At 39.4% G+C, this 16,795-nt stretch overlaps 2 protein-coding genes across 3 annotated transcripts in view; one reads left to right on the top strand and one right to left on the bottom strand.

Moving 5' to 3' along the window:
• COLEC10 (collectin subfamily member 10) overlaps positions 1 to 955 on the bottom strand; it is a 170,071-nt gene extending 169,116 nt beyond the window's left edge. For both annotated transcript variants that reach the window (XM_027092531.1, XM_027092532.1), the window contains exon 1: positions 843 to 955. The gene's annotated coding sequence lies outside the window, so the exon portion shown is untranslated. The remainder of the gene's footprint in view (positions 1 to 842) is intronic.
• The window catches only part of TNFRSF11B (TNF receptor superfamily member 11b), a 29,948-nt gene extending 25,865 nt beyond the window's left edge, over positions 1 to 4,083 (top strand). The window contains exons 4-5 of the mRNA XM_027092530.1: positions 788 to 1,012; positions 2,867 to 4,083. Coding sequence (XP_026948331.1) covers positions 788 to 1,012; positions 2,867 to 3,255 — 614 coding nt within the window. The 3' untranslated portion in view covers positions 3,256 to 4,083. The remainder of the gene's footprint in view (positions 1 to 787; positions 1,013 to 2,866) is intronic.
• Positions 4,084 to 16,795: the final 12,712 nt, after the last annotated feature.

Here is a 16,795-nt window from a genome sequence, read left to right as displayed (position 1 = left end):
CACTTACTATACGCCTGACACTTTTGCTATATGGGCTTTAATCTTTATAAAAATACTGTAAAGTTTGTTCAGGTTAATGTATGAACTTGAATGGCAGAGTCAGGATTCAAACCCAGACCTAATGAATCCAAAAACAAACTATTAATCCCTGGGATATACCAACCCTACCCAGACACTCAGGCCATTGCACTTCTTTTCTAAATGACATGTTTTTGTGTTTGATTATTTTCCCACTTAATGTACGCTTATACATCTGTATCCATCCTTGTTCCCAGAGGTAAACTATGTGTCTGTGTGTGTGCAGAAAATAATACACTATTTCAGATTACTTTTCAAGCTCCCTTAAAGACAGTGATTTGACATTGATCTTGAAGTAACCTGTAGACACCAGCTAAACCTTTAACAAAATATTTCACAGTTACATTAAAATATGTTCATGTATATATTAACATATATATACACATTATGCTATATATATAGAATTTTTGCTGTAAGTTATTTATAGCAGTAATACATTCTTATTAGACGTTTGTTAAACTCTCCCCCCACAAAATGCTCTAAAAGAACATTAGAAAGGACATAAACCCAGTTGGATTAGTGATCTGCCACTAAGACCAGGCAACAGAAGATTGATTTTATTCAAACTTCTCATTTTAGCATGCAATATCCTGGAAAACTCAACTGTGTTGGTTTTTATTATTACTATTATTATTATTATTTTTGTCCCTTAGACGTCCAAGAATCCAATTATTGAGTAAATCTTCTTGGTTTTCCCACCTTCCTTTAGACATGACCCTGTGTGAGGAGGCATTCTTTAGGTTTGCTGTTCCTACAAAGCTTACCCCGAACTGGCTCAGTGTCCTGGTAGACAATTTGCCTGGCACCAAAGTGAACGCAGAGAGCATAGATCGGATAAAACGACGACACAGCTCACGAGAACAGACTTTCCAGCTGCTGAAGTTATGGAAGCATCAAAACAAAGACCAAGATATGGTCAAGAAGATCATCCAAGGTATGGGAACCTGAAATAAACAACTCGATCAGAAATCAGAACACCTGTCGGCCCTACAACAGAAACAGGACTATGTACCTGTTTAGTTGTGTGGATGATGTTTCCCTTTGGGAATTACTGTTGGACTGAAAACGTATTCATCAAGTGATAGTGGATATGCTATTCCTAGAGCAGTCATGTGAGGTTTTGTTCTCACCTCCTCTACTCCCCAATTTCTTTTTCAAGTGTCTCTCTAAAGGGAGAGATAATACATTTCAAATGTGGGACTAGACCTCAGGAAATCTGACTCTGGATCCCCTTAGCAGTTTTAGGAGCATCCCTTCTGGCCTATCTAGAAGTTCTTTAACCACTTTAGATCTTACTTTGCAATTCTACCAGGAAACTATGTTGGATTTATGTGGTAATTCTCTCCAGAGAGCCTCTAAGTGTCTTACAGGTATCCTCTCATTAATCCTCACAACACAGCCTATTTTATTTTACTTTTAAAAATTTATTTACTTATTGATCTATTTTATACATATTAGTGTATACATGTCAATCCCAATCTCCCAATTCATCCCACCACCACCACCTGCCACTTTCCCCCCTTGGTGTCCATACGTTTGTTCTCTGCATCTGAACACAGCCTATTTTAAGATTACCATTTTAATAGCATGTGTTGTGAGGATTAATGAGATAAGGTCTGTAAAGTGTTTGAGTTTCTTGGAGAATCTCCTTTAGAAACTCTGTGTGTGTGTGTGTGTGTGTGTGTGTGTGTGTGTGTGTGTGTGTTATGATGGGAGAGAATCGGAGGGGAAAAGGAAGTAAGTTTCATCCAGTGTGGACTATAAGCTTTAGGATACACAGTAGAAAAAGTTCTGACTTTAATTAGCATCGGGAGGACATGGTAGAAAAAATGAGGGAGCGTTTTCATAATGCAGACAGTGTCAAGGAGAAATCCATTCTGCTCTTCACATGTAGTTAAATGACTGAGGAGTCCTACACAACCTTAAAGCCTCAAACATCTGAAACTGAGGCAACAGATTTTAGGCGACTGACAGCTTTAATAGTTGAATGGTTTCAGTTGTGCAAAGAGTAAACTTGTCTTCTGTTTTTGGCAAACAAAATGTATTCTTTGAAAGTATAATTAGCCCTGAAGCAAAAAGAGAGGGAAGGAGAGAATCAGAGACTGTTAGAATTGGAAGGGACCCAATTTCCTATTTTATAAATGAGGACATTTCAGCCCAGAAAGATGAACAGACTTGCCTTCGGGCCCACAGATAATAAATGACTCATGTCATCAATAGAAACGTTATTTATTGCCTCTTATGTTATGTCCTAGCTCATTACTGAAATATTCTCCAGGCCATGTGTATCCTGCTGTTCTTTGGCCTCATATTATTGGGTTTTCACGGCTCCTCCTTTGTGCTGACGATCTCCTGGTGCTATTTATTAAAGACCGTTTGAAGGACCTAATTCTTCAAATAGCACATATATTGGGTATCAGTTAATGAAAGTTTGTATTATAAAATAGCTAACTTTGTGTTTTTCCTAAAAGGTTACACTTTTAATTTCTCCAAATTTTCTTAGAAAACGGTGTGTCTGTAGTTTCCCACTGTTCTTTTCCAAATTTGGGCTTTTCACAAAGCTGTGTTGGATGCCTAGAATATAGGAAGCATATTAACCTAGTGTAACACAAAACAATATTTCACTCAATTCTCAGAAATAACTAGCATTACTTAAGCCCTCCCAAAAGGAAAGGAGGAGGTTCTCCTTAAAGTTACGAAATTCTGGGGAACCTCCTTTTGCCTCAGGGAAGTTTTACGGCGGCTTTGGGTGGATGACGTGAATGTCTCTGGGTTTTGCTTTATGCAGATATCGAACTCTGTGAAAAGAGCGTGCAGAGGCACATTGGGCACGTGAACCTCACCTTCGAGCAGCTTCTAAGGCTGATGGAAAGCTTGCCGGGGAAGAAAGTGACGACAGAAGACATTGAGAAAACAATGAAGACGTGCAAATCAAGTGATCAAATCCTGAAGCTTCTCAGCCTCTGGCGAATAAAGAATGATGACCAAGACACCCGCAAGGGCCTGATGCATGCCCTAAAGCACTTGAAGACATACCACTTCCCCAAAACTGTCACTCAGAGTCTGAAGAAGACCATCAGGTTCCTTCACAGCTTCACCATGTACAGATTATATCAGAAGCTATTTTTAGAAATGATAGGGAACCAGGTCCAATCATTAAAGATAAGCTGCTTATAACCGGAAATGGTCATTGAGCTGTTTCCTCACCATGGACCAGATCCAATAAATGAATAAACTGTTTCTCAGGCGCTTGAGGAGGGTACAATGATTTCTTTCTCATCACCAAGGACTAGATCTGGCCACAGGGCCTGAAAAGAAACTATGGTGTGGAGAAAGAACTCACATCTCCCCTCAAAGTTTAATAAATCCCAAATAATTTATCCAACTAACAGATTTGGTCCAATATCTACTGACTATATTTTTCCTTGTTACTGCTTGCAGTAATTCAACTGGAAATAAGAAACTAGACTCCATTGTGCCTTACTAAACATGGGAATGTCTAACTTAAATAGCTTTGAGAATTCAGCTGTACTAGAGGCTTTTATTAGAAAGCCATTTTTTTCTGTAAAAGTTACTAATATATCTGTAACACTATTATAGTATTTGCTATTTATATCCATTCAGATATAAGGTTTGTACATATTACCATCCTGAAGGGAAACTGTGTAAGACTTAATTTTAGAAAGAAAAAAATATATATTCTGTTTATTATTATGACAAATGAAAGAGATAAAATATATTTTTTAACAGAATATTTGTAACATTTCCTAATAGGTACTGCCATTCTTCCTGTGTAGAGTATTTTTGTAATATACTTTTACCTGTGTAAACTGAATTATCATTTTATAGAAAATGCATTATTTAGTCAATTGTTTAATGTTGGAAAGTGTATGAAATATAAATTATCTGAATATTAGATGCTCTGAGAAACTGAATGTACCTTATTTAAAAGATTTTATGTTTTTACTATATAAACAACATCATTAAAGTTTTCAAATTATTTTTCATCGCTTTTCCTCTTGCTTTTATGTGAATGGGACATGAATGGGTCTGAGCTTTCACAATTTTCCCTTTCTTTTATCACCAGGACCATCTGGGAATTGTTAAAAATGAAGATTCCTGGACCAATTTATTGAGAAACTCTGGAAAGGAGGGCAGAAACCTGCATTTTTAACAAGTTCCAAAGTAATTTTTACTACACTAAAGTTGGAGAACTTCTGAAGTCAAGCTTAGTATAGAGATGGCACAAACAACTTATAATGACTGCCACTAGCATCAAGAGACCAAACTACCTAAGTTCTTTGGGTTTCAAGTAATAGAAACTGGCACCACTTAAGAAAAAGTTAATTGGAAGCATGGTGTATTTGGTTGAGTGGTGCCCCTGCCCCAAATATGTTTATGTCATAATCTCCAGAACCTGTGAACGTTACTTAATTTAGAAAAAGGATCTTTCTTCGTATGTGTAATTAAGAATCTTGAGACGATAAAATCATCCTGGATTATCCAGGTGGGCCCTAAATCCAGTGGCAAGTGTGTTTATAAGAGACACATAGAGGGGAAAGACAGAAGAGAAGATGATGTGCAGACAGAGGCACAGATGGGAGTGATGTGGTTACAAGCCAATAAGCCATAAGCTAGGGAAGAAAGGAACAGATAGATTCTCCCCTAGAGCCTCTGTAGGGAGTACAGTCCTACTGATATCTTGATTTTGGACCTGCCCTCCAGGACTATGAGAGAATTAATATCTGTTCTTTTAAACCATCCAGTTTGTGGTAATTTGCCAGAACAGCTACAGGTAATAATACAGGTTGTATCCAAGCCTCAGAAACAGTAGAATTAAGATAACGCTGGGCTCCTTGATGGCAGAAGTTCCTGCACTTTCTCCTAGTCTTATATTTCTGTAACTTTTAGTTCAAAATGTCAAATTCCTAGCAGAGGGACTCCGGTTGTCCTAGGTGAGGACTGGTGTAAATATTCAGTACATGGCTAGTGAGGGTCTCTCTTCATCAGCTGCAGTTCCCAAGAAGGGGATATGACTGGGAACAGGGTCCATTACACCCCATCCTTTCACAGTCTGTGTTTCTCTTTTCTCTCACTTTTCTATGGTTTAGAATGTAACACAGATCAACCTTACCTTTGTGAAACCAGATCATTATGGCCGCTTTGACAGAAGGGTAGATCCAGGTAAATGTCACACAAACTCATAAATCTGGGGAAATAAAAGGCAGAGGTAAAGTCAAGACGTGCAAACCTGGAGAATCAGTCCCAAGGCTGCAATACGGAGTGGAAAATACTGTGGAAATTAAGTGCTGAAGTCGTTAAGTCGGAGGACAGGGGTTAACTAACAGTCATCATGTTCCCTTCAGAAGTTCCAGTTCTTCCACCAAAGTTCTTGTGCACAGAAAATGAAATGGCCTCATATACATCAGCTAAGTTTAAGAAAAGTTTGGTAGTTAATAGTATCAGATATAAATCCTTCAAATGTTAGTTTGATTGGCTTACCTGCTGCTCCTTTGGGTTCAGTCTGCCTCAAGCTTCCCCTCCAAGGGTAACAGAACATGTAAATTCATGTCAGTTTCTCTTTTTTCAAAACTTTTAATTTTGAAATAGTTTTAGACTTAACAGAACCATCCTCCTCCCTCTGGCAACCACTTGTTTGTTCTCTGTATCTGACTCTGCTTTTGTTTTGTTATGTTTGCTCGTTTTGTTTTTTAGATAACATATGTAAGTGAAATCATATGGCATTTGTCTTTCTCTGTCTTATTTCACTTAGAATATTACCCTCTACGTCCATCCGTGTTGTCACAAATGGTATGATTTCATTCTTCTTTATAGCTGAATAATATTCAACTGTATATATACCGCATCCCCTTGATCCATTCATCCACTGATAGCAGTTAGGTTGCTTCCATATCTTGGCTACTGTAAACACTGCTGCAGTAAACATATGGGTACATGTATCTTTTCAACTTAGTGTTTTTGTTTTCTGCAGAAAAATATCCAGAAGTGGGATTGCTGAACTGTATGGTAGTTCTATTTTTAATTTTTTGAGGCACCAGCATACTTCTTTGCATAATGGCTGCACCAACTTGCATTCCCACCAGCAGTGCACAGGGATTCCCTTTTCTCCACATCCTCAACACTTGTTGTTTTTTGTTTTTTTTTTCCTTAGATCAACTATATTTTTATTTTAATAGATCTTTATTGGAGTATAATTGCTTCACAATACTGTGTTAGTTTCTGTTGTACAACAAAGTGAATCAGCCATATGCATACGTGTGTCCCCATATCCCCTCCCTCTTGAGCCTCCCTCCCACCCTCCCTATCCCACCCCGCTAGGTCATTGCAAAGCACGGAGCTGATCTCCCCGTGCTATGTTGCTGCTTCCCACCAGCCAACTATTTTACATTCAGTAGTGTATATATGTTGATGCTAAACTGATGTGAAGTGATACCTCATTGAGGTTTTGATTTGCATTTCCCTGATGATTATTTTTTATTTTTATTTTTTGCGGTACACGGGCCTCTCACTGTTGTGGCCTCTCCCGTTGCGGAGCACAGGCTCCGGACGCGCAGGCTCAGCGGCCATGGCTCACGGGCCCAGCCGCTCCGCGGCATGTGGGATCTTTCCGGACCGGGGCACGAACCCGTGTCCCCTGCATCGGCAGGTGGATTCTCAACCACTGCGCCACCAGGGAAGCCCTCCCTGATGATTACTGATGTTGAACATCTTTACATGTGTCTGTTGGGCATCTGTATGTCTTATTTGGGAAAATGTCTATTCAGGTCCTCTGTCCATTTTTTAATTGGATTTTTTTTTTTTATTTTGAGTTGTGTGAGTTCTTTGCATATTTGGGATATTTACCCCCTAACGGATACATCATTTGCAAACATCTTTTCCCATTCAGTAGGTGACCTTTTCCTTTGTTGACAGTTTCTTTTGCTGTGCAGAAAAGCTTTTTAGTTTGACATAGTCCCATTTGTTTATTCTTGCTTTTGTTTCCCTTGCCTGAGGAGACATATCCCCCAAAATATTGCTCAGACTGATGTCAAAGGTCATACTGCCTATGTTTTCTTCTAGGAGTGTTATGGTTTCAGGTCTCACATTTAAGTCTTTAACCCATTTTGAGTTTATTTTTGTCTATGGTGTGAGAAAATAGTCCAGTTTCATCCTTTGGCATGTAGCTGTCAAGTTTCCCCAACACCATGCACTGGAGTGGCTGTCTTTTCCCCAGCGTATATTCTCGCCTCTGAATTTATTGACCATGTAAGCGTTAATTCATTTCTGGGCTCTCTGCTTTGTTCCTTTGGTTTACGTGTCTGTTTCTGTGCCAGTACTATACTGTTTCATACTGTCTTAACCACTGACTTTGTCTTTTCTGATGATTACTCTGTCACTTGAGAATGCGCCGATATTTTTCTTGCCTTTTCGTCTGTCTCATGATTTTTTGTTACAGCCAAATATATTGGGTAGGTCACTGGAACTGAGGTAAATAGTTTTTATACCTGGATATGGGCATGCCTTTCCTTTTGCTAGAATTGTAAAGGAAGCCTTTCCAGTAATCCAGTTAGCAATTGGACTAGTTTTGTGACTTGTTGCTGCCGTTGCTGCTACGGTTATACGCAGTGCATCACAGGTTTCCAATCCCTACAGATACTTGTTTCTAAGGTGGCTGATGTACCTCAGAGCAATGGCTGTTGGGTCCTGAGTTTCAGGTGTTCCCTTTGAATTGTGCCTCAAACTGGTTCTCTTTGCACATTCTCATTCCTCTCCCAACCCTCGTCCAGCGGTATTTTGCTGTTGTCATTTGGAGTTTCTTAGCTTCATGGTCGGGGGTGGGAAGTGCAGTCACCACTGTTCTGATTAATGCCCTTAAGCACGCCTGTGTCCCTGGGGTGTGTGGCATTCTCAGTTTTCCTGCCCCTCCCCTGGCTGCAGTTCTGGGTTCAGTACTTAATTCTGCGCTTTCTCCCCAGAATAGATTTTTTTCCCCCTCCTGTTCCCTTTCCTCAGCTGCAAGGAGTGCTTCCTGATATCCTAAAGCCAGCAGTTTTATCCGTTCCCCAGATTAATGCTTTTGTTCTTTTGGGTGAGGTGTCTTGTTCTCCCTATAGGGCTACTGCCCCTCCCTCCAAGATCTTACAGTTCTTTCTGATCTATTCTGAGAACGCTCAGTGGGGTTCATGGACAAGGAGACTGCAAAAGTGTTAGAGGACGTGGCCCAGAGGATGTGACCCCCAGTTGACCTAAGAGCTGGACCTGGGCAATCAGAGGCTCCTCACTCCACCTGTCCTTGGAACATACGCTCTGCCCACCATTCTCAGAGTGGGACTGTTTTCAAGGACTCAGGCTTGAAAGAGCAACGTGTCATTGAGACCATCTGGACTGAATATGTGACTAAATCCTGTTAAGACCTCTGCATAAGCTTTTAAGATTCTTGTGGGTGGGATCAGAGATCTACTCATCTTGCAGTTACCCAAGACAAGACTTGTATATGAGTTCCCTTGCTTCTTAAACCTGCCACCTACCAATTTGGAGTGATCTTTCTTCCTCTTTCTTTGGTCTCTCCTTGCCCTCCATGTATGGGGGCCAATTTCAGATTTCACCCAGGAAGCTCCTGAGGTTGCAAACCAACAAAAGGGTGCAGACTCCCCCAGTTTTTGCAGCACCCAGGAGTCTCACACTGTTCCACCAGCCCACACACAGCCTTCATCAATTTTCCAACTACTAAGAGCTCTTCTTACTAGTGTCCAGTTATATCTACTCCAGGTAAACACATATTTGTATGTCCTCTCTCCCTGGAATCACTAGCTCTTCTTAGATTTCGGGTCTGTTATTTGTTGTGTGACCTCAGGTCTCCAATGAGTGTTTGCCTGTTTTAAATTAAGATTATTGTATAAGAACAGTTTTAGGTTCACAGAAAATTAAGGAAGGTGCAGAGATTTCCCATTTATTCCCTGCCCGCACACATGCATGGCCTCCCTCATCATCAACGTCCCCCCACCAGAGTAGAAGAGAGTAGTAGATTTGTTACAATTGAACCTACACTGAACATCAGTATCACCTAAAGTCCATCATTTACCTTAGAGTTCACTATTGGTGGTATACATCTAATGGGTTTTTTAAAAGTCATGGATTTGAATTTAGTTCTGTTCTTTTTGTCAGAAGTTTGAGAACATCACTCATTCCAGCTCTCTACATCCTCCAGCTCTGCACGTTCTTCCCAGGAGGAAGCCAAAACTTAGTCAATTTTGCTGTTTAAAGACTTGATGTGAAAGATTGGATGGGAGTTAAAACTATCCACATGAGTTCAGACCCACTATCTCTTCTGGTCCATCCAGAGACCTACACAAGTTGTTAAGTATTTTTAATGAATTAGTATTATGGAAAAAAAGGATTCAGACCAAGAAACAATTTTGAAATCCTTATTCTAGACCTGTCATGAAAAATATTCTATGAAGTTTTCATTTATATACCCATGCTTTCCTATTCTACCTATTTTACTAAGCATCTTATTCAATAGACTATCTTCAGTATTTTACTCATATGATGAAAATCTAATTTGTTAATTTATTGAAAAAATATTTGAGTGCCAAATTAGAGTATTCAATACAATGTACTTTATACCCAGTTTTAAACAAGAGACACAGTGGCAAACCATCATTGCTCTCAAGAGTGTAGTCTTAGGTTATTTTAATTTGCTAATTGTGAAACCATCCCTGTCAAACACAAAGGTATTTATGCTCAGGTGTAGAGATGAGTGTGAAAGAAAGGACTTGAAAAACAGAGAACTCTATACTCCTTTACCAATGCAGAGATAGCTCTGGAAGTAGCTCTTTTCAAAATACTTAGTACCTCTGAAGATTTTCCTAAAATGATAGCCAAACTCTCTGATAAACTTTTACTATTCTTTTTCCCTTGATCAAAGTTCATAACAGTGGCTGTTATCACTTCAATTATTTTAATTATGACTGTTGATATTGAATACAACTATATTCTAATTCTTTGACTTTCTTGCTGTTGTTTGCCAAATTTCTCTCTCTCTTCAAATCTAGTAAACCATAAAATAGGGATTTAACAATAATAATAGCCAGCAGCAATCATCTCTGTAACTGAGTTTAAATACATCTGTTCTGAGGATGGTTATACTCCATTTGGGAAGACAGGATACACAAGTGAAAGAGCAATTGCTAACATCAAACAGGATATACTTAGTGCCAATTGATTTGTATAAACATGGCACAGTCATCAAATGTCATCTTTTAAGCTCAGGAAAGGCCAAGAAGCAGTAAGTTCAATTAGGTCTTGTAGACACACCTAGGTAGAGAGAACATGTAGGATATTTTAGACATAAGAAGTTGTATTGGAGCCCAGAGATGGAAACAACCTAAGTGCCCATCATTGGAAGAATGGATAAAGAAGATGTGGCAAATATATACAATGGAGTATTACTCAGCCATAAAAAGAAACGAAATTGAGCTATTTGTAATGAGGTGGATGGACCTAGAGTCTGTCATACAGAGTGAAGTAAGTCAGAAAGAGAAAGACAAATACCGTATGCTAACACATATATATGGAATTTAAGAAAAAAAAATGTCATGAAGAACCTAGGGGTAAGACAGGAATAAAGACACAGACCTACTAGAGAACGGACTTGAGGATATGGGGAGGGGGAAGGGTAAGCTGTGACAAAGCGAGAGAGAGGCATGGACATATATACACCACCAAACGTAAGGTAGATAGCTAGTGGGAAGCAGCCACATAGCACAGGGAGATCAGCTCGGTGCTTTGTGACCGCCTGGAGGGGTGGGGTAGAGAGTGTGGGAGGGAGGGAGACGCAAGAGGGAAGAGATATGGGAACATATGTATATGTGTAACTGATTCACTTTGTTATAAAGCAGAAACTAACACACCATTGTACAGCAATTATACCCCAATAAAGATGTTAAAAAAAAAAAAGAAATTGTATTGGAAGAGTCACAGAGGCTAAAAATATACGTAACATGTTGAAGAAACATTGTCTAGACTCATGTAGTTTATATAAAAATTCAAAGAGTACTATTAACTAAGCTTGTAGAAGTTTATTTCAACCCACATAGTTATAGATAAAATTGCTTGATTTACCCAAAACTCTTCCTTTTAGTCTGGTAAGCACCTCCTTCTTTTAAGGAACTACTCTCTCCCATTCCACCCCAAACTCAACACGTAGTTCCAATGGGAGCTGATACTAATAGCCTCTCTTTCTGCCAGTCTCAACCCTTCCCCATTGCTATTCCAAGGTATTCAATGAGATAACTTCTTTAGGATTTGTGCATTTGGAATTACTTGAATTTTCTTTTTTTGTTCAATGAAAAACTATAAAAATGTGAACCTAAAGCCATTAGAGCCCACAGAGAAAGGGAGCTAACAGAGACAACTAAGAAGAAGAGATAGGCAAAGGATCCTAATGATGTTCAAGCCTCTGGTTCTAGCCATACTTTTTCTTCCTGTTATTTCTTTTTGTGAACCACTGACTTTTCCTTCTCACTCAAGCCAGTTTCTGTCATTCATAAACAAGAGTCCTGCCTAACATGTGGAGTAAATAAGAGGTCCCTAAATGCCAGACAAAGATGTTTGGATTTGAGGAGCCAACTGTGATGACTGTGAGGTCCTATCCACCTGAGAATCTTTAGTTTTATAACATTTACAGCTAAACACAATAGGAGCCATGGAGGTCTTAAGAAAGGTATTGAAGTTTTCAAGGCAGCACTTCAAGAAGATTATCCTGGCAGAAGAGTATAGAATGGACTGGAGCAGAAATAGGCTAGAGACAGTTAACGCAGAAGAGTTGACTATGAGAACAGTTCAGCCATGAAGTAAACAGACAACTCAGACGGGGGGTGGGAGCCCAGAGCGGAAGAGAAAGATCATTTTAAAGAATCGTTAATCTTTCCAAAAGAGTCATCGAAGGAGGAGCACCGTCACTGGACATTTGGTTATGACTAATGGATTGGGATTCCGTCTTTTTCCAAGTATTTAATACAAATAAATCTCCCATTTCCTTGGGTTTCTTGAGTCTTTTCCCAGGGAAATCCACCTCATCTTTTGAGACACAAAAGCTTAAGTCATCTTTCCACAAAAATCCTTCTAACTAAAACAAAGACGTCTTCCAAATTGACATTTCTATAGCAATTTTGGTTTTTTATGACTCACTGATTTCAGAAAAGAGGAGGTAAACAGGGCAGATCATGCATAAAACCCGTGTCATCCTGATGGAATCATAGGTTACTAAGAGACCACGTGAGGTCATCTGTTCATCTCTCATACCCTGGTCCAACCATTCCTAAACCATCCTGGAGAGTGATGACCTCAGATTTCATAATTTTAAAAGTATCTTATTGCTTAGTGATTCCCCCACAACATATACCCATGGACACACACAGCCAATGGAACCCAATTCCAGGACTTAATTGCTCTCACTCTGAAATTGAAACTGGGAAAAATGGTTTCTTTAATAGAAATTCTTACTTTGAATTTTAGAGCAGGTAGGCCTTTCTAGATTGTTCTAACCCAGTGTTTATCAGACATAACCTAATCATAAGCATATTTATCAAAATGCACATTCCCAGTACCCTTCCAGAATGACTTTGATTCCATGGGTTAGGAGTAGGATGCTAGAATTCTTACTGGGCAATTTTGGAAATAATTGTATCTAATCCTTAAGGATCCAAATGAGGCTGTGAGACATTAAATTGCATAGCTGGAAGAACTCAGAGCTCCTAAGACTCAGAACTCTACTAAGACTCTTGTTTAACTTTGTGCTTCTCTTAATGAAGATGGGAAACAACTAGCTTTCCCTCCTTGGGTGCACTTAATCACACTGTGCATGTATCTATTCAATACCATTGCACTTATCAACTGACAGTTTAACTGTCTCTTGATACTGATGTTAATGGTAATAATAACAACAGCAATAATAATACTCGCTATCATTTATTACGTGCTTTCCTGTTATCCCCAGATTTGGGTCCATTTAGGTTCTTAGAAAACAATGTTTTGTAACTGAAGTAAGTCAGAAAGAGAAAAACAAATATCGTATAATGTTGCCATATGTGGAATCTCTTAGACAAACGGTACAGATGAACTTATTTGCAAAGCAGAAATAGAGTCACAGATGTAGAGAACAAACTTATGGTTAACAAGAGGGGAAGGAGGCGTGGCATGAACTGGGATATTGGGATTGACATATATACACTACATATATATACATATATGTATATATATATGACATATATACACTGTGTATATATAATTTGTTATCTATCTATAAAATAGATAGATAATTTGTTATCTATCTATCTATAAAATAGATAACTATTGCTAACCTACTGTATAGCACAAGGAACTCTACTCAGTGCTCTGCGGTGACCTAAATGGGAAGGAAATTTTAAAAAGAGTGGATATATGTATACATATAACTGATTCACTTGCTGTACAGCAGAAACTATCACAACACTGTAAAGCAACCATACTCCAATAAAAATTAATTAAAAATAAAAATAAAATAAAATAAGAACACAGTGTTCTATAAAGACAAAAGCCAGGAAGTCCCTGATCCATCTTCCAACTCGCCATTGCTTCTACACTGACCTCGGAACTCACAGAAATTCCCTTTAGAAACATGCTAAGAACATAACCCTGCACTTCAGCCCATTAATAGACATCATCTCATTAAATCTCAACAACCCAATTCGTTAACTCTCCCTAACCCAGTTGTTATGTCATTATTTCACTAAATCCTTACAGCCCTACCAGCTGATTTCCCCTGACATCCACTATTTTTTTTTTTTTTTAAATTAGACCTCTATTATTATCTGCTGCATGGACTGGGTACAATATTTGCCCGATCTAGTCACAGCTATCCCAAGTCTTATACTTCCTACCAATGATCTATCCTTTGGATTTTAGCTCAAGATGACAAACATCACTCCTGAAATAGGATGACAGTAAGAGGCAAGAGAGGAAAAAGTCACATTTTTGAAAAACAAAATCCACTAGCCAGGAACCCAAGAGTCATGGCTTTGTATGGAAAGTTCCATTTGCTTTTTGTGGCACCTGGATCAGATTTTCCCCTCCAGCCAGGAGAATATGCCACTCAAAACATCTGCCTTGGATGGTGGCGTGATGTATTCTGCCATTAAGCACTCGTGGCAAGGAACACATCCAGGATTTGCTTACTAAGAGGAGGTGGCAAAAGAAGCAGCTTTGCTAAAGTCTCCAGAATAAATTTCTGTTTAAACCCGAACCGTGAAGTTGAAACTGGGTATTAAAGAAACGTAAAGCCTGCAGACTCACACTTGGGTATAACTGGCACTATACCTTTTCCCGATTATTTGAAAATAATAATGTTGATTAACATTATTGATTAAACTGTTGATTAAGCCACACTTAAAGAATACGGAATTTCACAGTAAAGTTTCTAGAAAAAATAAAATGAGATGGGGTGTGGGAATTAAAAAATAAGGGCAGATTCCACTTAGAGATAAGTAGCTATCTTTCTCAGGAGCAGGTCCTCGTGAGTTAATAAACCTTTAGTAAAGGAAAGGGCTTTAAAGTGAGACACACCTGATTTTAAAATCCTCTCTCTTCTCCTAAACAACATGATTGCTTTGGGGCTCAGCCTCTCTGTCTGCATAATCCATGGACTAAAATCTCAGAAGCTTATCTGGACATCCCATGTAAGCTTCTAACACATTACATGGCATATAAACAAGTGCTTTTTAAAACTTCATAAAAAGGATGGTTCCCAGCTATTCTGTGTGGTCATCTTGAGGGAAAAAAGAAAGGGGCATTCCTCCAGAAAACTGTGCTGGTTATTTGGTTCAGAGTTGGAACCACATCACCCCAAAATGGGAAGAGAGGCAAGTCAAGAGAAGGCACTTAAGGAGACAAAGAGGTTTCCACAAGCCTGGCTTTCATTCTGGGCCCCACTAAAGCTTTGGAGTGCCTATGACAGTGGTGCTATGCAGAGTATGGACACAGTGCACCTGCAGCTCAGATGGTTTGTGACAAATGCAGCACCAAGCAATCGCAGGCACCATGAAGGTAGCAGATGCAGACCTTGCAGAGATGTTCTCTGTTCGCGTTCTTAGCAGAGATGGTGAAGTTTTCAATTAAGGGAAGACCCTCTTTAAGACAAAAGTCTAACAGTCACTGACATTTGAGAGGCTGAGTTAATCTATCCCCCCAAAGTTGGACAGTTCTTTGAGTGTTCAGTGAAGCCACATCAATCACTTGACTTCCTTTTGATGAATCTGGATAAAACAAAATCTCTCTCAAAGAACCATTCCAATTGGAAATCACCTTAAAGGACAGGAGAAAATAGCAATCAGTGAGTATCTGTCATGTGCCAAGATCTTCTTATGTTCGTTCTCTTAACAGCTTTACACATTAGGCCTTAATATTACCATTTTAAAGATAAAGGGCTATGGCCCAAAGAGAATAAATTATGTGCCCACTATTTCATAGCAAGGAAGTAACAGAGATAGATTTTGAACTCCATTTTATCTTTAAAACTCTTGATATTTCATTGTATCACACTGGTCCAAAGGCAGTGGGGAAGTCAGACAGCAGTAAATTAAGAATCAAGAAGTGGGCATTTAAAAGTGGTATTTAACGTTCTCTGCATTTTCTTTCTGTGCATTTGCCCTAGTGTGGGGGGTTAACGGATTTCACACAACTCTGATTTTTGCCCACAGATAGTTACGTCGCGTTAGTGTACACCTATTCTGCTTTCACCCCGAGTGGGTGAGCAGAAATTCTATTCTGATACTAACTAGCCAGTTAGCACAGACCTCATAGATTAAGGGGAAAAGTCCTCCACAAGCCTGCCCAGCCACCAGCCACAAGTTTCAGGGGGTCCCCAGGCCCCCCATGCTTCTGACTGGCTACAAAGAAGGGGTTCCTACAACCCCCTCAGGTTTGATAATTTGCCAGAATAACTCACAGAACTCAGGGGAGCCCTGTACTTACGACTGTAGTTTACTATAAAGGATACTCCTAGTGACAAGATCTGGGAGGGTCCTGGGAGGGTCCATGGCTTTCCCCTTTGGAATCAGATGCATCACCCTCCCGGCACATGAATAATGTGTTTACCAACAAGGCAGGTCCACTGTCCAGAGTTTTTATTGGGGTGTTATTACATGAGCATGATTGATTGAACTCAATTTCTAGCCCTCTTCCACACCCACACCCCAGAAGTCAAAATAACTCAAAGTTGCAACACTAGTCAACATGGTTGGTTTATCTTATGACCACACCCTACACTAAAACTATCTAGGAGCCTACCATTTGTAATTATATAAGCATAAAAAAGACACTCTTCATCAGTTGGGATAGTTTAAGGATTTAGAGTCTTCCAGGGACAAAGGCCAGTAAAATTCTTTATTATATACCACCACCCTACCCCATCCCACTCTCCAAACTTGTTCTCTTTCCTAGCATCTCAGTTGTCATGGGCACCATCAACCACCCTTTAAGCCTGCCACACTAAAAACCTGAAGCTGTCTTCACCTTTTCTCTGCTCTTCTTAGGTAGGTTAATTTCCCTTGGGTTGATTTTCTTCTCCAGGTTTCCTGGGTTCATCTTCTCCTCTCCACTTCTACTACCACCATTACCACTGCCATTCAGAATTCAAACCCATAGGAGCCTAAGTTGTTGTCCAATTTCCTGACTGATC

This window comes from Aethalodelphis obliquidens, unplaced genomic scaffold (assembly GCF_003676395.1).
Source record: "Aethalodelphis obliquidens isolate GAN/ISIS:26980383/991018 unplaced genomic scaffold, ASM367639v1 scaffold79, whole genome shotgun sequence".
Classification (NCBI taxonomy): domain Eukaryota; kingdom Metazoa; phylum Chordata; class Mammalia; order Artiodactyla; family Delphinidae; genus Aethalodelphis; species Aethalodelphis obliquidens.
Note: the sequence above shows the minus strand (reverse complement) of the source record. Positions and strands in the feature narration are given on the sequence as shown.